The sequence below is a fragment of the Cavia porcellus genome, unplaced genomic scaffold (assembly GCF_034190915.1).
Source record: "Cavia porcellus strain 051 isolate PalLab524CR breed Dunkin Hartley unplaced genomic scaffold, mCavPor4.1 scaffold_40, whole genome shotgun sequence".
Classification (NCBI taxonomy): Eukaryota; Metazoa; Chordata; class Mammalia; order Rodentia; family Caviidae; genus Cavia; species Cavia porcellus.
Genome location: NW_026947523.1, coordinates 9821445 through 9841946, shown reverse-complemented (window position 1 = coordinate 9841946; position 20502 = coordinate 9821445). Strand labels below are relative to the sequence as shown.

The 20502-nt window shown below is 57.3% G+C and overlaps 1 protein-coding gene across 2 annotated transcripts in view; it reads left to right on the top strand.

Moving 5' to 3' along the window:
* Micall1 (MICAL like 1) overlaps window positions 1-20502 on the top strand; it is a 28287-nt gene that overhangs the window by 2327 nt on the left and 5458 nt on the right. The window contains exons 2-15 of one of the 2 annotated variants that reach the window (XM_005003841.4): window positions 2411-2459; window positions 2740-2881; window positions 7605-7693; window positions 8527-8669; window positions 10435-10865; window positions 11722-11779; window positions 12491-12867; window positions 14075-14463; window positions 17127-17261; window positions 17815-17941; window positions 18045-18135; window positions 18213-18286; window positions 19862-19976; window positions 20167-20213. In XM_005003841.4, the coding sequence (XP_005003898.2) occupies window positions 2411-2459; window positions 2740-2881; window positions 7605-7693; window positions 8527-8669; window positions 10435-10865; window positions 11722-11779; window positions 12491-12867; window positions 14075-14463; window positions 17127-17261; window positions 17815-17941; window positions 18045-18135; window positions 18213-18286; window positions 19862-19976; window positions 20167-20213 (2267 nt within the window). Of the gene's footprint in view, window positions 1-2410; window positions 2460-2739; window positions 2882-7604; window positions 7694-8526; window positions 8670-10434; window positions 10866-11721; window positions 11780-12490; window positions 12868-14074; window positions 14470-17126; window positions 17262-17814; window positions 17942-18044; window positions 18136-18212; window positions 18287-19861; window positions 19977-20166; window positions 20214-20502 lie in introns of both variants that reach the window. The other variant, XM_003470481.5, reaches the window with a different exon arrangement.

Here is a 20502-nt window from a genome sequence, read left to right as displayed (position 1 = left end):
TTACTGTTCTGTGCTGGGCATCATACCTGGTAATGGGGATAGGAAGCATCAAAATCTGAGCTCTCCTGGCCTCCCAGATTGTGGGGAAAACAGATGAATAAACTGACAAGAATTCCATCTGCTCTTATCAGTGCCCCCACTGAGACCTCCCGGGGAGAGCACAGGCTTGGAGGAGACAGAGAAGCCAGGTGACTGGCCAGGGTCAAGCCAGCTGTGGGCTCCACTGGAGCAGAGGCCTAGGGCCTGGGTATGTGCAGGGCCACCACCTTGGGCCCGGTGACACAGGCAGCAGGAGTCAGGAGCTGGGCTCGGGCGGGGCTGCCAAGGGCCTCTGGCGGGCTGCCTAGGGTGGATGGGGGTTAGAGGACTCTGCTGGTTTTGACCGGGGATCGAGGAGCCCAGAAAAGTGTGACAGGGAGGATAGTTCCTCTCCCAAGGTGGGAGTCAAGTCCAGGGATTCTTTTGCCATGGACTGACTGGGTGGAAGAGAGACTGAGGCCCAGGTCTCACAAAAGGCATAGTGAAGACCTTAATGAGAGGTAGGGCTGGGGACCTGCGTGATGTGGTTCAAGGCTAGTGTGGACCCCGGCCTCGCTGGGGAGTGGGTTCTGGGCTGGTCTGTGTTTCTCCTCCTGGTCTAGACATTTCTAAGCTCCTTTGAGACCAAGGACCATGTGGATTTCATTTTTGTTCCTTCATCTCCCCTAGAGACAAATGGAACTTTCCAGGCCTCTGAAAACTAAAAAGATCTGTGTTACCAAAACCCAAATGTTAGTGAGAGACAAAATGGGGTGGGAGAAAAAGTGTTGTGTCCTGTGAGTTTTTACAGTTTTCAGCATTTATTCATTCAATAAACATTTACGTTATGTTGTTGAATACCAGGAGCTGGTAGGTGTTGCAAGCTCAGGGTGGTTGGAATGTGATCCTGGCCTTCCAGGAACTCTGCTGGGGAGGCTGAAATAAATGGCAGAGACAAATCCCTCAGCCTGTCCTCGTGTCACAGGCAGGGACGGAGCTTACTGAATGCCCCACTCTTGGGCAGTAGTGTTTGATACCAGGGGAGTCCATGTGGCAGCCAGTGGTCCTGACCAGAGGTGACAAAAAGAGGCTGGAGCTCACATGTGACGCCCTGTCTTCCAGCCCACATAGCTCGGCTGGGGGTGGCAGAGTGGGGGATCCACTTTGATGTTACTGTCTTGCCTGGGGAACTGTGAGGGGGCATAGGGAGGACTCCCTTTTACCAAGCTGGGACACCACCCATCTGGCAGCTGCTCACATGAGCAAATGGGGCCATACCGGCTGCTGACCTGTGCAGGGTCACACAGCCCCGCCTGGAAGAGATGCAGGCCGCAGTTTGCAGCCATAGAAGGAAGGGGAGGCTGCAGGCAGGCGGGTGCAGGAGGGCTGAGCTGCCCGGCCTCCCGCGGGAGGGGAGGTGGGGGATAAATGAAGCCGGCAGGGCAGCCAGCTGTCCTGTGCCTTGGTGCCTTGGTGCCTTGGCCTGGACAGGTCCTGCCGCCTCTCACCTGTGGCAGCTCAGAAAACAGGAAACCCCTCACGGCCCCCTCCTGGGAAGCTGGCCTGAAGCTGTCCCAAGCAGTCCCTGAGCAGGCCTGGGGAGGTGGAGCAGCATCCAGCACAAGCAGCACTGTGCCATTTCCACTCCGGTTCAGACTTGCTCTTCTGTTCCTGGCCCCGTGAGGAAAAGCATTCACCCTGAGCCTGCCGGATTCACATTCGGCGAGCGCATGTGCTTGTGTGTTGGAGATTCCAGGGACTGGGTGGCCCCTCCCCAGCCTCAGTGTCTTCGTCTTAGAATGAGATCAGTGCCCTCTGAGCACAGCAGCCCTGAAAGTCTGTCCACGCGACGAGGCTGGGCACAGTGCTGCACACAGGAGCCGGTGTCTGGCTGGGCTTGGTCTGGTCTTTGCCACTGACGCAGGAGATGACTTCCTGGGGAAGAGTCAGGGCTCGGGAAGGGAAGGGACCGGACACTTGGAAGCTGGGCCTTGGGCCCGCCCCTTCCCAGTGACTTCCCAGCCTCTGCTGGGATTGCCTGTGGGGACCCCGAGGCTGTTCCCTCCTGGCAGTCAATGAGCAAGACCTTGCTTCCTCAGTTTCCCTCAGAAATCCACAGCCCTCCTCCCCACGTCTGCCTAACTGGGGCTGACGCTGGCCGAGATGGGTCTTTTCTCCCCACTCCTTTTTTTCTTTTTTCTTTTCTGGTTTTGTTTTTGTTTTTGGGATGTCACAATATAGTGCAGGCTGGCCTTGAACTCACTTATGTAGCCCAGGCTGGCCTCAAACGCACGGTGTTCCCCCTGCCTCAGCCTCCTGAGTGCTGGGGTTTTAGGTGTGTGTCACCGTGGCCTCCTCTCTTGAATCGCCCTCCTCTCTTTGCCTCTCACAGAGATTTTGATTCCCTTTCCAAGGACAATGTCTTTGAGAATAACCGTCTGGTGAGTCTGAGGGTCGTGGGTGTGTGTTTGGGGGAAGATGGGGGGCTGTGCAGCCCTGGAGGAGGCCTTTGCAGTCCCTCCCTACCCCTGTCCCCTGGGTGCTTGCCTGGAAAATCCTGGGCAATGTGTGAGGCTTGGGGTGGTTATGACGCTGAGGGACCCCACAGTCACCCCATTTTGCTGCAGTAGTGCCCACCTGCCCACTAACACCGCGTCCTCTGTGTCCTCCTCTCCCTGCCTTGGCCATGCCTACTCCCACCCTTCGACCTCCCCCCACCAGGCCTTTGAAGTGGCTGAAAAGGAGCTGGGGATCCCCGCCCTGCTGGACCCCAACGACATGGTCTCCATGAGTGTCCCCGACTGCCTCAGCATCATGACCTATGTGTCCCAGTACTACCACCACTTCACCAGCCCCGGCCAAGGTGAGAGGGGCCCAGGCCTGCGGGTGGGGGGCTGGCCTGGGTGACCCCGGGTGCTCATCGCTTGTTCCCTGTACTGCACACAGGCAGCGGATGGGGCTCGGCCCATCACTCATGCAGTTAATCATCAGGTCACTCATTCAGGTTTCTACTGAGTAAAACAGCACTAGGTCAGGCTCTGGGGACGCAGCTGCTTAGTCTTGTGGGGCAGATGGGTGACAAACCCAGAAGCCAGAAGGTGAACACAGTAATGTCAGGGGACAGAAGCCCGTGCACACCTGCGCCCTGTGAATTCACCTCCATCCGCCCTCACTTCCGGGCTGCAGTCGCTTGCCTGGTTCTTCCTCCACCTGCATGGGGCCCTGTCCCGTGGGGCCCTTGGGGGGCATCCTCCACGGAAGCAAGCTCCATGTGGGCCTGGGGGCTGGGGCAGAAACCTCTCCTGGCCCAGCCGGGCCTCCCCTCCGCAGGGAGGAAGTGGGCCCAAGAGGGGAAGCAGGTGCCTGGGAATGCACAGCTGAATGCGGGGCTGCGTATCGGGGAGTCTGACTCCTTCCTGCGCAGGGTCACTGCTGCCTGTGGGTCCTACCCGGCTCCAGCCTCTGCTTGCCCCACGGGCAATCCCCATCCATCTCTTCTAAAGGAAAAAAAAAAAACCCCACACACAAGAAAAGACCCACGAAGTCCAGACTTTCTTTTGTTACTAAAACTGAAACTTGTTCATTATAGAAAATTTAGAACCACCAAAGAGCTTAAAGAAATCTGCCGTGCCCTCCCCAAGGCAAGCCTGGGCCTTAAGGTTACAAGTGAACAAATCATACCATGTATGTGTCTTATACTAGAAATCAGGATGATAGTGCAGGCTGGCCTCTGTGTGCTCAGGTCCCGCCTCTGCACAGGCAGCAGCCTGGACTGAAGCTGTTTGAGGGGCAGGTGGAGCGCCTGCCCGGCTTGAGCTGGGTTTGACCCCAGCATGATGATGATGATGATGATGATGATGATAATATGTGTGTATGTTTGAGTCTGTCCTGAACGTGCGCAGATTTTTTGGTTTACTGTTTCCTAAAAAATGCAGCATGCCAGTATTTACCTGATCTTTACGTGGCATTAGGAGTTGTGAGTAATCTGGAAGTGATTTGCATACACAGGGGGACGGGCAGGGGCATCCACAATGCTGTGCATTTCCGGTCTGAGGCTTTAGCATCCTAGGCCTTAGCAAGGACAGAAGCACTCTGGACCCTGCAGCCTTTGGTGAGAGGCAGCCTAAACATGGAGTTTAAAGCAGAGACTCAAAATTCTCTCTCTGCCCTTTACTAAGTTACTATGGACCAGTTTCTCAACCTCCCTGCCTCAGCTTCCCCTTTGCAGTGAGAATAAGAATGGTGTCCACTCCCAGAGTGGACATGAGTGGCAGATGAGACGAACTGTGGAATCATGTCTGGCCCTTACTTAGGACCCGAGATGCGTGCCCGTGCTGCCCTACCTTAGGGCAGCTCAACTTCGTGATTGTTTAGCTAACAGTACTGCAAAGCAGTCCGCATTCTTCGATGTTGTATTTCCAGTTTGGATCTTTTTTCTGGCCTGGGAAACAGCTCAGGGTAGTGCACTTACTGCATTGCTGAGGTATGATGTTCACTAATGTAAGTATAATAAACGGATTTTTTTTTTTGAGATGGCAAGATCTCGCTGTGTAGTTCAGCCTGGCCTTGAATTAATACTGTAGCCCAGGCTGGCCTTGAACTTGTGGCAATCCATCTGTTTGAGTCTCCTGAGTGCTGGGATTTACAGGCATGTGCCACCTTGCCCAGCTGTGATGGGCTTTTCAGGATGTCAGTTGAATGTTAAGTTGAGAGATGTGAGCTCCCAAATAATTCCACCAGTCCAAGTTAACCTGCTCAATGTTCAAAGTCTGTAGTTGACTGTGACCTGAATCTCAGTTCAACCTACCTCCCGGACAAACCCAAACCCATCTTACCCTCCCTCGAAGGGCCCTTCCTGTAGGGTTGGACAGGTAGGGTGGGAAAGGGGGCTGCATATGGCCGAGTACCCCTTGCCCCATGGGGGATCTCTGAGGAAGGCACTCTTTGTATCTTTCAAACCTCCCACTCTGCACCTAAACACAAACCATTTTTACCCCATCTGCTGCTCACAAAGGAAACCATGATGTGTTCCAGCCCCGGGGGCGGAGCTGGCTCTTTGTGCCCCCAGATGGTCCTGGGCTGTACTTTCTGGGAGAGTGGAGGGATTTCGTGGTTTCCACCAGGCTTGGCTTCCCCTAGCTCGGTGGCCCTGGCTCCTGCCTGGCTGAGATACCGGTGCTCTGCTGAGTGTTGAGTTTGCTCCAGCCCCCTGGGTGCCAGTGACCCCACACACATCGGGTGGTGCCCCTAATAAAGGAGCCATAGTGTATAGCAGGAGAGCCAGGGCTGGAGAGAAGGAAGCCTGGTGGCTGTGGGAATCTATGAGGGTCACCTGCCCCCAAGGTGCTGGGCAGGTGTCCTCAGGGTGATGTTAGCTGCACAGTGTGGCTTCTCAGGGCCTCTCCCCCGGGGCCTGGAATCTCTGCCCCAGCCATATTGAATATCTTATGCCTCTTTGTTTCTTTCTTGTTTTGTTTTGTGTTTAGTCTATTTGAGTCTTGCTATGCAGTTCAGGCTGGCCTTGAGCTCACTTTGTAGCCCAGGCTGGTCTCCAACTCTCAATGATCCTCCTGCCTCAGCCTCCCGCTGCTGGGATTACAGGTGTGAGCCACCACGCCCAGCTTCTTCTTTGTTTCTTTTCTTTCCTTTTTTTTTTTTTGCTTTTTGAGACAGGGTCTCCCTCTGTAGTTCAGACTGGCCTTGAGTTCACTCTGTGGCCCAGGCAGACCTGGAACTGCTGGTGACCTCCTGTGTGCAGGGCTTCCAGATGCGCGTCGCCATGCCTGACTCGTGTGCTAAGCCTCACTTTCTTCCCACTGCAGCCCCTTTCCTGCCTTCTGGTGGATTCTTTCCTTCTTTTTCTCTTACCTTTGTGCAGGCTGTGGCCCCGACTTTCCGAGTGCTCCTGCAGCCCTGCCCAGGGGAACCGTCATAATGAATATTTTTTAGTGCAGGACGTTGAACCCAGGGCCCTGTGCCTGTTCGGCTGGTGCTGTGCTGCCGAGCTGTATCTGCAGCCCCCCAAAGCCTTCCTTATTCATCCTCCTTCTCTCCAGACCACCTCGGCATTGTTCCCCGCTCTGCAGCCCCAGCGCCTGGCACTGGCTCGTGCGCTGCAGAACTATTTATGAGCCCTGCTTGTGCCAGGCAAGCGCTGGCTGCTGGGGGCGCTGCTGGGAGGGAGAGAGACGGACACAGAGCTTGTGTTCTAGCCATGGGGAGGAGAGAGGGAGAGCGGATCACTGAGTGGATCATTTCAGATGAGCCTGGAGAAGGAATGAGGTGGGGTAACGGGGTGAGAAGCAATGTGGGTGCGTGTATATGCATGCGTGCGTGTGTGTGTGTGTGTGTGTGTGTGTGTGTGTGTGTGCAGGGATGGGTGTGCACACCATAATCCCAGTTACTCAGGAGGGAGGTAGCAGGGTTGGCGTGGGTTTGAGGCCAGCCTGCACTGTACGGTGAGTTCAAAGGCAGCCTGAGCTACATAGCAAGACTCCGTCTCAATTCCCTCCTCCTGTCTGAAAAAAAAAAAAAGATCTGGGAAGAAATCAGGCCAAGGGCAGGAGATGGGGACAGATGAGGTGCAGAGGAAGGAGGTCTGGTAGGGAGCTGCCGAGCCCCGAGCTTTTTCATCTGGACTCGTAGGGAGGGATACGTTTTCTATCAAACTCCGAGTGCATGCACTGAAACAAGTTTTAGGAAACAGTTCTTCCCCTTACAACATGTGATATGCTCTATAGTTGCAGATATTTTCTGTTTTGCAACTTAGTGAGACCCTGTCTCCAAAAACAAAACAAAACAAAACAAAATGCTAGAGGCCTAGGAATGTAGCTCGGTGTGCAGGCTCTGGGTTCAATTCCCAATATCCCGTTCCTCTCTCCCCCAAAAAAGGATGAAACAAAATTTTAAAATATTTTTTTGGCTGCACCAAGGATTGAGCTCAAGGCCTTTGCCTGAGCTACATCTTCAGCCCCATTTTTTATTCCGAGATTCCAGGCTGGACTTGAAAGTGTGCTCCTCCTGCCTCAGCCCCTTGGAGCCTGAGACTACGGTTTCTGTTAGTACACGGTGCCCTTATTTTGGTGTATCCGCCTGGATTTGGGGTTTTACTTTGACTTGGGTACAGTCACGGGAGCTTGGTGACTATGTACTGGGCAGGGAGGAGCTGGCCTCAGGGTGTCCCCCGCCGAGGGGCTGCGCTAGGGCTCCGCCTGTACTTGGTCACTTGGAGGTTTGGCCGGGCAGCTCCTCATCCATCCAGGGCAGGGATCCATCTTCTGGAGACTCCAGGCCGGCATCGTGTGCTTTTTCTTTTCCTTCCCTGGGTGGGAAGGAGGCTGCCTATCTGGCCATGTGCTGGGAGTTGTAAGACTGTCCCCATGTGGTGTTGCTCATATTGACCCTGTGCAGTGGGAATTTCAGGCCATGCTCAATGGAGGCCCAGTGAGGTTAAGTGGCCTGTTCCCAGGACATGGTTTGGAAACCAAAGTGGCCCCCAGTCCAAGTGATGGGGAGGCTACCCTTGCCCACTGCCCCGGGGCTCCGATTCTGTCTCCACGGCCTCAGGCGCCCTTCTGTCTCCACAGCCGGCGTCTCACCATCCAGGAAAGAGCTGACCGCCTCGTCCCCACCGTTGGTGGCACCCTCCCCAGCTGAACCAGGAGATGAGACTCAGGTAGGCAGGTACCTTGAGCAGAGAGGATGGCTTGGGGACAGTTGTCACGGCATTGACTGTCACATGAGGAGACTGGCCCTGGCAGCATTGAGAGGGTGTTCTTTGTCCTTGCCCTGTTAGCTTTGAGAACGGGGTCTCCCACACTGGGGTGGGGATGGTCCCATTCTGTAGACCCCACAGTGACCTTGCCGTCACGGGACAGTCAGGAGCTACACATGGAACAGAGCAGATGTCGCCTGACTCTTTTGAGTCAGAGATCCAATCCCCAGTGTGGTTCCATCCAGTGACACCTCGGGGAGGGCAGTGTCATGGGTCCTGGCGGCCGAGGAGGAAGCTGGGCCTCAGTGAGGTCATTTTTCCCAGGCCATTCAGGAGGGAAGTGGAACCACTCTGGCAGTCACCTTTTCCCAGGACACCAGCCTTTCACATGCTCCAGGGGCCCAGGGAGGCCGTGTAGGGCGAGACTTGCAAGGGCTCAACAGGGAGGTGGGGGGACATGCAGAGACAGGGTCCAGGGCACTGTGCCGGGCAGGTGAGCCTGGGATTTGAATAGAGGGTCTGGGGGCAGGACCCTCAGGAACCAGAAAACTGGATTTTCACGTTTTCCACCTGGTGACCTTGAGCAAGTCTGTCCCCTTTGTGACCTTTGGCATCCCACTCTGGGAGGTGGTGACAGTTCCAGGCTTCTGCCCCTCATAGGGCTCCGATCCTTGTATAAAGCCGCTGGGAAGCTGGGAGCACGCCTGAGGGCTGGTGGCCATGACGGGGAGATGACAGGAAGGGCAGGAGGGTGTTCTGGAACTACGTGGCTGGTGACTCTCCATTCCCTGCAGAGCGAGGAGCTGTCTTCAGGTAGCCTGTCGGAGCAGGGTGCCCAGAGGGCCCCCAGCAGCACGTGTGCGGCCTGCCAGCAGCACGTGCACCTGGTGCAGCGGTACCTGGCCGAGGGCAGGCTGTACCACCGCCACTGCTTCCGGTGAGTCAGTCCGTACCGGGGCAGGGCCCCAGGCCCAGCACCCATGGGATGCCATGTGCTGAGGAGCAGAGTGGGGCTCAGCTGGGGACAGAGATCTGCCCATAATTAGTGAGAATTTCCTGACTGATTCAGGGCTATTGCTCAGGGCTCCTGCACCCAGCCCCTATGCCCTTCAGGATGACTCCCCGAGTGTGTGGAAGGCAGTACTTGCTTCACACCCTGAACTACATAGCGAGACCCTCGCCACCAAAAAAATTACAGTAACTTGATTTCAGTGTGGCTTCCCGGGTGAAGCCAGCTTTAAAGAAAGCGGAATGTAAGAGGCAAGGAAAATGTCAAAACTTAGCCAATCTGCAGTTGGATGTGCATGGGATTGTGCACGTTTGTGCATGTGTGCATGCGTGTGTGCATGTGTGTGCCTGGTGTGTTGCTGCGTATGGAGCCCAGGGTCTTGCATATACTTGGTATCCGCTGTACCTCTAGCTATATCCCCAGCCCCAAAATACTTTATGTTACAAAGAGAAAAACAGAAAATGTGAATGTAGTCAGTGGAAGACAAAGGTTGACATCCTATGCATGCCTGATTTGGCTTAGTATGTTTGTGTGTGTGTGCGTGAGAAAGAGTGGGTATGGAACCCTGATACGGAGGTGTCACGAGGCAACAGGTTACAGGGACACACACACATCTGGCCAGCTGGGCAGTGTTCTAGAAATTTCTTTTTTGGTACTGGGGATCGACCTCACACTTGCCAGGCAGGTGCTTGTGCTGCTGAGCTAAATCCCCAGCCCCCATCTAGAAACTTTTTATATTGACTTTTGCTTTCTTTTGTTTTGGTACTGGGAGTCTAACTCTGGACCTTGCGCTTACCAGGTAGGCGCCGTGCCGCTGAGCTCTATCCCTGGTCCTACATTGACTCTTAGTAAAACAAAAAAAATGCATTTGACACTCTGACTAAGTGTTAAGTACCGAAAATGAAACTTGTGTCAGTAGATAAACAACTGAAAGAAAGGTTTTCTTTTTTTTTTTTTTTTTTTTTTTTGGTCTTTTTTTGTTTTTATCGGTACCAGGGATCGAACTCACGACTGCCTGATTCCAAGGCAGGCACTTATGCCGCTGAGCTAAATCCCCAGCCCCAGAAAGAAAGGTTTTCTAAAACAATCTTTGGCCAGACTTGGGTGGTGCGTGCCTGTAATCCCAGCACATGGCAGGCTGAAGCAGGGGATTGTAAGTTTGAGGGCAGCCTTGGCTACATAGCATGTTCCATGCCGGCTTGGGCCACATAGTGAGACTCTATCTTATAAAAAAAAGTGTATCCTTGCTTGTGTGATTCACTGTGACCCATTGTATTTTATCTATTTAATTAAGCACAAACGCCCCCAGTAGAGGAATGTAGCTCTGGGAGGGCGTTTGCCTAGCATGGGGTTCAAGCCCAGAAACCAGAAACTAATCTGGCCGTGCGAAAACACTGAGTTATCTCTAGGGCCACTGTTGAGGCAGCCCCCTGCTGGACGAACCTCTAGGCCTGCCTTTGTGCTTCCTCTTAGCGCACAGACCAAAGCACGGTTTCACAACTTCTGGGGCAGATTTCACACAGTGTCACTGTCTCAGTGTTTCTGACAGTTACCACCCTCTGCATTTTCTGGCAAATCCTAGTAATGAGCCAGGATCCTCTGGCGGTCAGGGCACTTGGGGAGGGGGCCTTGGACTCTGGTGGAGGGAAGAGGGGGTCCAGCAGTGAGGTGAACCCCATTCTGTCCCTGGCAGGTGTCGGCAGTGCTCCGGCACCCTGCTCCCGGGGGCCTACAAGAGTGGGCCGGAGGCGGGAACCTTCGTGTGTGCTGAACGATGCACCAGGCTGGGCCCAGGGGGACAGGCGGGAGCCAGGCCTGGGCCGCCCTCACAGCCGAAGCCGCAGCAACTGGCAGAAGAGGCCAGGGATGGCGAGGAAGGCGGTCCCAGCTCCAGTGTGGCTGCGGGACGCAAGGCTGTCCCTGAGGCCCGGCCACATGTCCCCACCAAGCCCCCGCTTCCGGGGAAACCCCAGGAGCTGAGCAGCCCCGTCTCTGGCCGGCCCACGCCTGCGCCCAGGAAGGCCTCCGACAGCATGGCCCCGACCCCTCCAACGCCGCGGCCCCGGTCCAGCCTGCAGCAGGATAGCACGGCAGAGCAGGGTGGCAGCGGTGGCCTTGTGAACGGTGAGCGAGGGTGCAGCCGGGCAGTGTGTTTGGGCCCTGAAACTTCTGTGTGCATCTGGACATGCGTTGTGTTGGAGGTTGGGCAAGTCTCTGGGGTCATTAGTTCCTGCCGCCTGTAGTCACCGTGAGCCTGTCTCAGCCCGGTTACATCTTTGAAGCTGCCACGGCTCAAGCCAGGCCGACACGGGTGTCTCCGGCTGCCCCGCTCCGTGGGTGTGAGTGTGCGGTGTTTGTGAGCTGCTGTTTGTCTCGTGTTTCTGGCAGTGAAGTAGTAAACACGCCTCTGTGTGTGCCCGTATGTCCTGTCTCGGGGACTTTGGACACATGGGTGTCACTCCAGCCTTCAGGCTTGTTCCCGGTGACCTCCTGCATCCCACCTGTGTGCTTGTCAGGGTCTGGCTGGGGACAGCTCAGAGGCTGGAAGGAGGAGGGGGCTCTGGGAACCCTGAGCTGCTCTGAACTGCAATGGAGGCCCCGGCTGGCTCCGCGGCCACTTCCTGGGAACAGGGGGCTTCCAGCAGGGGGTGGCACCTCGGTTGAATGGAGCCTATACTCCATTCTGCCCAGGCTGGGGGAGTGCTGAGGGGACTCAGGTTCCTTCTGTCAAGTGAAGTACAAGTCTGGCCTGGTCACCTGCCCTTGTCACTGTTCTCCTGGTCACCTTCGGTGTTTATCTAATCTCCCCATGGGCCTGGCAGGGGAGGTGCCAGGTCCCGGGGAGGTTGCCATGGTCACCCTGGGTTCGTGTCTCAGGGTCAGAGGAAAGGGCACCTCCTTGGGGAGGCAGCTGCTCTGCCTGGCTCCTGTGCCACTCTGCCACCCATGAAGGCCTGGCTCACTGTCCTTTCCAATCTAGGAAGACTCCAGGAGCCTCCTGTCCCTAAGCCTAGAGGGACACCCAAGCTGTCAGAGAGGTATGTCAGTCCTCAAGAGATTTTTCTGCTTTGGTAACCCTGGTGGTGGGAATGGGGGGCCCGGTGGGGACAGGGTTTCCTGTGGGTGTGCAGGGGGTTTGGGGGGCACTCATTTCTGGGTGAGGATGGAGAGTGGTACCTGTGATCCCTTATCCTCAGCTCCCTCTGGGAGTCTGAGTGCCATTGCCTGACCTGCTCTTCAGGAAGAGACGCCACCCACAGAATCACCTCATCCCTCAGCCTCGCTTCCCGTAATGTGGGGACCCAGGAAGGAGTGGGAAAGCCCCGCAATAGGCCCAGCTGTTCGAGAGCTGTGCTTTGGGTGCTTTGTGTCAGCAGTTAGAGTGTTGGTCTGCTGTGACACTCAGGCTGGACGTGGTACTCATTGGACCCACAATGGCCCTGTGAGGCTTTACTGTCCCTGTTTGATGGATGAGGAGACTGGTGTACAGGAAGGCTGGTGGCTTTGTTCAAGTGTTACACCCAACCCCTTTCCTGGGCTGTGTGTCTTAGGGTCTGCCCCATCTGGGCCTCGGAGTGTCCAGTTGAGATGTGACTGTAATGACCCATCATGGTCTTGGTCCAGATGGTCCCTGGGCCAGGGGAGGAGAGGAGAAGGGCACCTTCTCATCACCAGCTTGGAGATGGATTGCAAATGTCCTGAGACAGTGGGGAGGCTGACCCCTTGCCTGGCTCTTGCTTCCTCTGCAGGACGCCCCCTGCTAGGAAGGACCCCCCGTGGATAACACTTGTACAGGCAGAGCCTAAGAAGAAGCCAGCCCCGCTGCCCCCCGGCAGCCCCAGGCCACCAAGCCGGGGCAGCAGGCAGGAAGAAAATGGCACCGTGGAAGAGGTGACCCCACGCGGCCCTGCAGCTGGCTCAGAGCCCAGGACCTACAACCCCTTCGAGGATGAGGAGGAGGTGGAGGAACCATCCCCAGCGGCACCCAGCCCAGCCCCTAGTCCTGCCCAGGCACCCTCAGAGTGCACCCCCAAGTCCCTACACCCCTGGTACGGCATCACACCCACCAGCAGCCCCAAGACGAAGAAGCGCCCTGCTCCCCGTGCGCCCAGCGCGTCCCCGCTCGGTGAGTGCCTGCCCAGAGCTGTGCTGAGCTGGGGCAACTGGCCAGGTTGGGTGTGGGACCTGGGAGCCACGGGGGCCAGCTGCCCTTGGGGGTAGGGTTCACTGTCCCCTGCCACTTACTCCCAGGGCAGGCCTGCTGGTGCTATGCTTGCAGTTTGCCTAAGGCCTCTCAGCGCCAGAGCAGTGAGGGGTGGATTTAACCCAGGCGGTCTGGGCCTAAAGTCCTTCCTCTTCGCTCTCACTGAAGTGCTAATTAAACATGGATTCGGGAAATGAGCTCGGTATGGTGTATACGTATGTAATTCCAGCACTTGGCGGGAGGCGGGAGGATCACTGTGGGTTCAAGGCCGGCCTGAACTGCATAGTGAAACCCTGTCTCAAAAAAGTAAAAACACAAACAAAAAACAAAAATGGCACGGCAAGGGGCCACCTCTTCCACGGCGCCACATGCCCAGCTGTGGTTTTCTGGGAGGCATGTGGTTAAGGCTTAGCTTTCACTCTGCCTCTCTGGCTCACTGTCATTGTCACTTAGTTGCCCAGCACTCTGGGCTCTCACCTGGCAGTGCTCCCGTCTGTGAGCGGGGGGCACCCAGGACTTACTTCCTCACCGGGACACGCTGTACTTTCTGGCTGTCCCCATCTTCCAGTCTGGGTCACGTTGCATCACAGCTGGAGCCTGACTGCCTCCGAGAGCCCCGTGGGCCTCTCAGATGTGCACACAGGTGCTTGGGTGGCCGAGTCCAAAAGCCCTTGGTGGGCAGATGCTGGGCGGGCAGACGTGTGAGCTCTAGAGTCGGGCATTGTTCTGTTGAGTGCCCAGTCCTCCCTGAGTTGTGGCCTCATCTGGGAAGTGTGGGTGGCACAGGGCAGGAAGGTGAAGTGGTCCTCGGCGGTGCCTGGCCCTGGGAGCGCTGCTGTCCCCCTCCTGCTGCAGATTGGAGGCAAGGAGGCCAGCTGTGGCCCTCTGGTGTTCCTCTGTCTTCCCTGGCCGCTTGTCCTCTAGTGGGCTGGAGCGTGGGAGGGTCGGGTGGGGGCATGGGCAGTGGAGGCAGCAGCTCTGCTGCATGAGGGTATCTGTGTGCCAGGAACCACTATGCCAGAGCGGAAGGCAGCATGGGACCTCCCGTGCATGTGCTGGCCTGTCCCCGTGGGCCGGGCTTGGTTTCCAGGTCCACCTCTGACCACCTCTTGCCTGCTTGGCCCCACAGCGCTCCACGCCTCCCGCCTCTCGCACTCGGAACCCCCCTCGGCCACGCCGTCGCCCGCCCTCAGTGTAGAGAGCCTGGCATCTGAGAGCTGCAGCCAGATGGCAGCCGGGGAGCTTCTGGAGCCACCAGCTGTGCCCAAGAGCTCCTCGGAGCCTGCTGTCCATGCCCCTGGCACCCCTGGGAACTCGGCCAGCCTCTCTGCCCACTCCTCCCTATCCTCATCTGGGGAACTGGTGCAGCCCAGCGTGGAGCAGACACCCCAGGCCAGGACGAGGGGCAGCCCAGGCCCCCAGCCAGCCAAGCCCTGCAGTGGCGCTGCCGCCACACCTCTCCTGGTTGGCGACAGGAGCCCTGCACCGTCCCCTGGAAGCTCGTCCCCACAGCTGCAGGTAAAGGTGAGTGCCCTTTCTCCTCAACAAAGGCTGCGTTCTCTCGAATGTATTCTTTGTTTTTTCTTGGTACTGGGAATCAAACTCAGGACCTCACATTTGTCACACAGGTGCTGTGCTGCTGAGCTACATACCCGACCCTGTATTCTTTCTAATGGACATGGGGCAGTGATGTCCAGGGCTGTCCATCTGTGCGGGCTCCCCCTTTCTTGTGGTGCGAGGGGCTGAACCACTGAGCAGCATCCCCAGACCTTTGTTTATTTTTCCTTTTGAGACAAGGTCTCATCACATTTCCCAGGATATACTCAAACTTTGTATCCTCCTGCCTCAGCCTCCCAGAGTTCTGGGATCACAGTACACCACCGTGCCTAGCTGGCCCTGCCTTCCTGGGTGGCTCGGGTGAGTCCTGCTCACCACCTTGTGGAGTGAGACACAGCCACAAATCCATGTCATACTTCCGTCTGTCTGCTCCCCGCCCCTATCTGTTCATCTGTCCATCCACTGGGCCATCCATCTACTGCATTCAGGAATCATTTCCCTGGCTAGGCCCAGGTGCTGACCCTGTTTAGCTGTCCACTCTTTTGTGCCCTCTGGCTCAGTTGACACCAGGCCCTGGGCGTGGTGGCAGGGAGACTCTGTCCTCATCCCAGGGCTCACAGTCTGCTCATGAGAACAGGCATGGTCTAAAAAGTGGTCTTTGTGGAGCAAGATGTGGGGACAGCTTCCTTCGCCTGACCCTGACCCCTTCCAGGGAGTGGGCACCAGCCCTCGGTGAGCACTGCCGGGAGCCTGGGCTCCAGTGGTCACCAGGGGAGGTGAGGGGAAGATCCCTGTCCTTGAGGCTCAGAGCTCCCTTTGTGAGGGGGCAAAGTCAGCCCCAGCAGGCTGAGGGGCTCAGGATATCCCTGCTGAGTACCACTGTTGGGCGTGGCCTGGCCTGGTCTCACTCCTTGCCCTCCCAGGCCTTGGTCAATGGGCTCTGCCTTCTAAAAGGGGTGAAGTGGGCATGAGGAGGGTCTGGCTGTGTCCCTTCCCGGGCATCAGGTTTTTCAGGTGCTCCGTGCGCAGTCGGGCATGGTGGTGTATTTAGGAGGCTGAGGCAGGAGGATTGTTATGAGTTCAAGACCAGCTTGGGCTGCAAAGTGAGCTCAAGGCCAGCTTTGAGCCTTGAGCCTTAAGCAAGACCCTGTCTCAAAAAAGATAAGAAAAGGGGCTGGGGATTTAGCTCAGCAGCATAAGTACCTGCCTTGCAAGCAGGCGGTCCTGAGTCGATCCCTGGTACCAAGTGGGGGGTGGGACAAAAAATTTTTTTAAAAAAGTACTCCATGGGCTGTATGCACACTTATGTCTCAGCTTTCAGCCCGTGTGGTAGTGCAGTCTGTGATCTCAGCTACTGAGGAGGCTGAGGCAGGAGAATTGTGAGTTCAAGGCCAGCTTGGGCCAGTTAGGGGGATCCTGTCTCAAAATCAAATGGGCTGGGGATTTAGCTTAGTGGCATAAGTGCCTGCCTGGCAAGTGTGAGGTTGCAAGTTGGATTCCTGGTACTAGGAAAAAAAATAAAAGGAAAAAAGGAATCAAAATAAAACAAAGATTTGGGGGTATGGCCAGTGATAGAGACCCACCTGGCATGCATGGGGCTTTGAGCTGTTCCTCCAGTCCCACAAAAAATTAAAACAAGAAAAAGAATTTGGGGTCTCCTGAGTCAGGACATTGCTCTGGACACTTGGCCTGCCTGTTTTGGCCACAGTGCCCGGGGCCTGGGCTTGTCAGCCCCTGGCGTAGGGTGGAGGGACCCTCACGTGGGGCAGCTGTAGCCTTGGCCTGGTCCTTGCTGGTCCAACCCTGCCTGTTCCTTTCAGACTTTCTTTGATGTTCTCTGGCCTGGGCCACAGAGTCAGTGTGCTAATTGCTGTTCTGCCATCTGCTGTGTGACCTTGAGGAGGCCCTGCCCTTCTCTGGGCCTCAGGCTCTCTTGCTAGTGAGGGGCTGGGCGGTGCCAGGTGTGGAGACAGCTCCAAGGGGCCCCGGGTCCTTTGCTGGAAGGAGGGGGCTGGAGGGCAGCTTAGGGTCCCCTGCCCCATGCACCCACCTCTCTTTTAAGTGCTTGCCTCCTGCCCGTGCTGTTGGGAGATGAGCTTGAGGGTGTCTTGTGTCCAGAAAAGGCTTACCAGCTGGCCCGGGTAATGGCCAGGGCTGCATACCTGGGGCTGCTTTGGCTGTGTTGGCCTCAGAGAGGGCTGGCGTCTCCCCAGGGGACAGAAAGACATGGCTTGGTGTGTCCAAAGTGGGCTGGGCAGCAAAGCTGGGTCTTAAGAACCCAGCCTCTGGCTCCCACTTCCTCCCCTAATCCTGGGTAAGGGTGGGTTTGGGACCCCATCCCCATGCCAGGTGACTGCTGCAGCCCTGAGGTGCACCCTCACCCTGGTTGTGAGGTTTACACAGCATATACACAGCATCTTGTGCTGTAACTGCCACATGGGAGGTGTTCTGGAAATGGAAATGTTTGTTGAATGACTGAGTGCCTCAAACAGAACTAGAGGAGAGTCTGTTCTGGCCTAGGCCCTCCTCACACAGCATCCCTCTTGCCTTTAGGGTCCTGGCCTGCTTCCCATATTCCACAGGGTCAGGCTGCCCACTTCTGATGCTGAACCTCTTGTCTTTAGTCTTCCTGCAAGGAGAATCCTTTTAACCGGAAGCCATCGCCTGCAGCGTCTCCAACTGCCAAGAAGGCCACCAAGGGACCCAAGCCAGCGAGGCCACCCGCCCCAGGACATGGCTTTCCGCTTATCAAACGCAAGGTGTCTGCAGGGATCCTCCCCCAGAGACCCGGCTGGCCTGGGCCTGGCACCTTCCTCTCTGCAACCCTCTGCTGGGTGTCAGGGCTGCTGCCCTCTGATGTTCAGTTGGGGGCTCTGGGGTGCCCCACGTGGGAGTTCAGGGGATTTGAAGCAGACTGGAGAGCAGCGGGCAGTACATTGACCTGTTACACACAAATGTTCAAGTTTAAATGCTCGCGTAAGAGAGGCTGCTCCTTAGAGTGGGTCCCTCCCTCTCCTGTGGGGAAATCCTTTGCAGTGGCCTAGGAAGGGAGCCGTTTCCCCAAGAGGAAGAAGTGTCTCTCAGGAGCACAGGATGGGGGTGGGAGGTGGTGCCCACCTGGGGGGGTGGTCCCCACCCTGACGTCCTGCCACGCCCATGCTGGACATGAGCCAGAACCTGGTCCCTGGAGCTTGCATGGCCAGTGTCAGCCAGAAAGAGGGGTACGGCTCCTGGCAGCGGTCTGGAATGGAGGCGGGCAGCAGTGGGTGGCAGGGCCAGCTGTCCTTCCGGTGACCAGGGTCCCACCGGCAGGTCCAGGCGGACCAGTACGTCCCCGAGGAGGACATCTACGGAGAGATGGATGCCATCGAGCGCCAGCTGGATGCGCTGGAGCACCGTGGGGTCCTGCTGGAAGAGAAGCTGCGAGGCGGGGCCAGTGGTGCGGGTGGTGCTGCCCGGGATCCGGCGGGAGGCGCTGGGCTGCCGGGAGTCCCTGTCCCCTGGGCCGCCGGCCCTGGCCTGAGCAAGTGTCTGGCTTGCAGAGGGCCGCGAGGACGCCATGCTGGTGGACTGGTTCAAGCTCATCCATGAGAAGCACCTGCTGGTGCGGCGCGAGTCCGAGCTTATCTACATGTGAGTCCTGTCGTCCTCGGTGGGCCCCCGGCCCGGGCAGAGTCACTCACCCCGCCCTGTTCCCTCCCCCACCCCAGCTTCAAGCAGCAGAACCTGGAGCAGCGCCAGGCAGACGTGGAATACGAGCTCCGGTGCCTTCTCAACAAGCCGGGTGAGCGCCCGCCTGGCCTAGGGTCCGAGGAGAAGGGCGGGAAGAGGGCCTGGTCCTCTAGGAGGGCAGTGATTATAGCCGGTGACAGCCAGAGCCAGGAGAGGGGGCCTCGGGGATGTAGTAGCTGCATGGATGTCCACGATGATGAGATAATGGGCCCTCGGTGAACCTGGGGCAGGGGCAGCTGCTCCTATTTTGGGCGTGGTGTCAGCCCTGGCTGTGTGACTTTGGGTGGTCTCTTTGCCTCTCTGGGCCATGTGGCTGTCGTATGGAGTGAACGCAGCTGCGAGCAGGATGGCAGGACCAGAACATAAGAGCCGAGTTGGGTGTGGGGATGCGTGTGTGACATTGCAGCACTCAGGAAGCTGAGGCAGGAGGATTGACTCAAATTCCAGGTCAACTTGGGGTACATAGTCCAAGGCCAGCCTGAGTGACATTAAGAGATCCTGTTTCAAAATAAGTAAACTCAGAACAGTAAAAACAAAACAAGAAGGTTGGAGCCGGCAGCCAGGGCTTCTGACGCCTTTTCGTGGCACCAGGGCTCAGTGTAGGCCGCCATCCTCACCTCCCAGATGAGGGAAGGGCCTCTGAGAATGTGGCCCTGTCTCCCTGTTGATGGGGAAGCTTAAGTGGCTGGCATGTCCCAGGGAAGCCACAGGATGTCCCTGGCCTCCATTGCCGGCTGTCTTCAGGAACCTGGGTCTCAGCTGCCTCCCGGGGGCCACAGTGCCGCCCGGTGGCCAGATTGGGTATAGCGCTCTGCTTCCCGGGCCGTCTGGCCCTGGGCTTTCTGCCTCTCCAGTCCCGCCTTGTCATCCTGTTTCAGAGGTTGTTTTTGGAGGACAAAGCGGGTTGATAGGGTCTCAGGAGGGTTGGAGTCCCATCGGATACCACAGTGGCTGGCACTTGGTGCCAGGCTGCTCTGGATCAAATCCTGGCCCCACCTTAGCTGTGTGAGGCTGGTCAAGGATTTGATTTCCCTGAGCCTCAGTCTCCCCATGTATAGACTGGGGACATAACTCAGCCTTCAGGTTTGGAAAGTTGTAGAGCAGAATCTGGACTTGGGTGGTGACTCTGAAGCCCACACACACTCTGTCCCCAGAACTGGGCAAATTGTAGCAGATGTTGGGAAGGGATTGCAAAGTGGGGCACCCAGCCCTGGGAGCCTGCAGGCTTCAGGGAGAGAAAGCAGGGCACAGGTGGGCACCGTGGGACAGCTCTGGGCCCCCCTGTCATCTCCACCCCAGTCCTGCCTCCTGTGGAGCCAGCTCGCCCACCCTGTTGTGTGGATGAACAGACATGACCAGGAAGCCCTCGGATGGATACAGGCTCTGTTTTTAGGGTGTGCGCTGTGCTCCCTGCCCAGGGCCCCTGAGGAGCATGCTTGGTAGGCAGTGCCGAGTCCTTGGTCCCGTCTACGGTGGCCTTCATACTCTCCAGCCCTCCTGTCCTGGGCTTCCCTCGTGCTTGGTACCCGGCCCAGGGCCTGCCGGCCGCGCTCAAGTGGCATCTCCTGTTGTTCTGGGGAGGAGGAGGGTCTTCCTGCAACTCATGCCCAGCCCTGCCCCCTGGTAGAAAAAGACTGGACAGAAGAGGACAAGAGCCGGGAGAAGGTGCTGCTGCAGGAGCTCATGACCCTCATCGAGCAGCGCAATGCCATCGTAAACTGCCTGGACGAGGACCGGCAGAGGTAACCCAGCTGGAGGGGAGAGGCGGAAGCAGCTGTGGCAGCGTCTGGGACACAGCCCCACAGCCCGGGCCAGGCCAGGCCTGTCTCACTGTCGCGACCCCAGCACACCCCGGTGTACCCCGGCCAGCCCCCTGGGGCGCAAGGCTGGAAGGTTCCTCCCGTGGCGCTCAGCCTCCCTTTCCTGTTCCAGGGAGGAAGAGGAAGACAAGATGCTGGAAGCCATGATCAAAAGGAAGGGTGAGTCTCCTGGGGCCAGGGGTTCTGCACTTGAGCTCGGGTTTTCAGCCTGGGGCTGGAGCGTGAGGGGCAGGTTGGATGTACGGCTGGAGCAGGTGTCATGGGAGTTGTGGGGTGCGACGTGCCAGGCTGCTTTCCTGGGACAGCACCTCAGGCAGGCAGACCTTGGCCCATCCTTGCAGGGTAGCCCTGGGCCCAGCTGCCCACAGGGTACTTTCCCACCGTGGGTGTGCTGGCCTTGTGGCCGGTTCCTCCTGACACCTGCAGATTGGCTGGGGCGGGTCTGCAG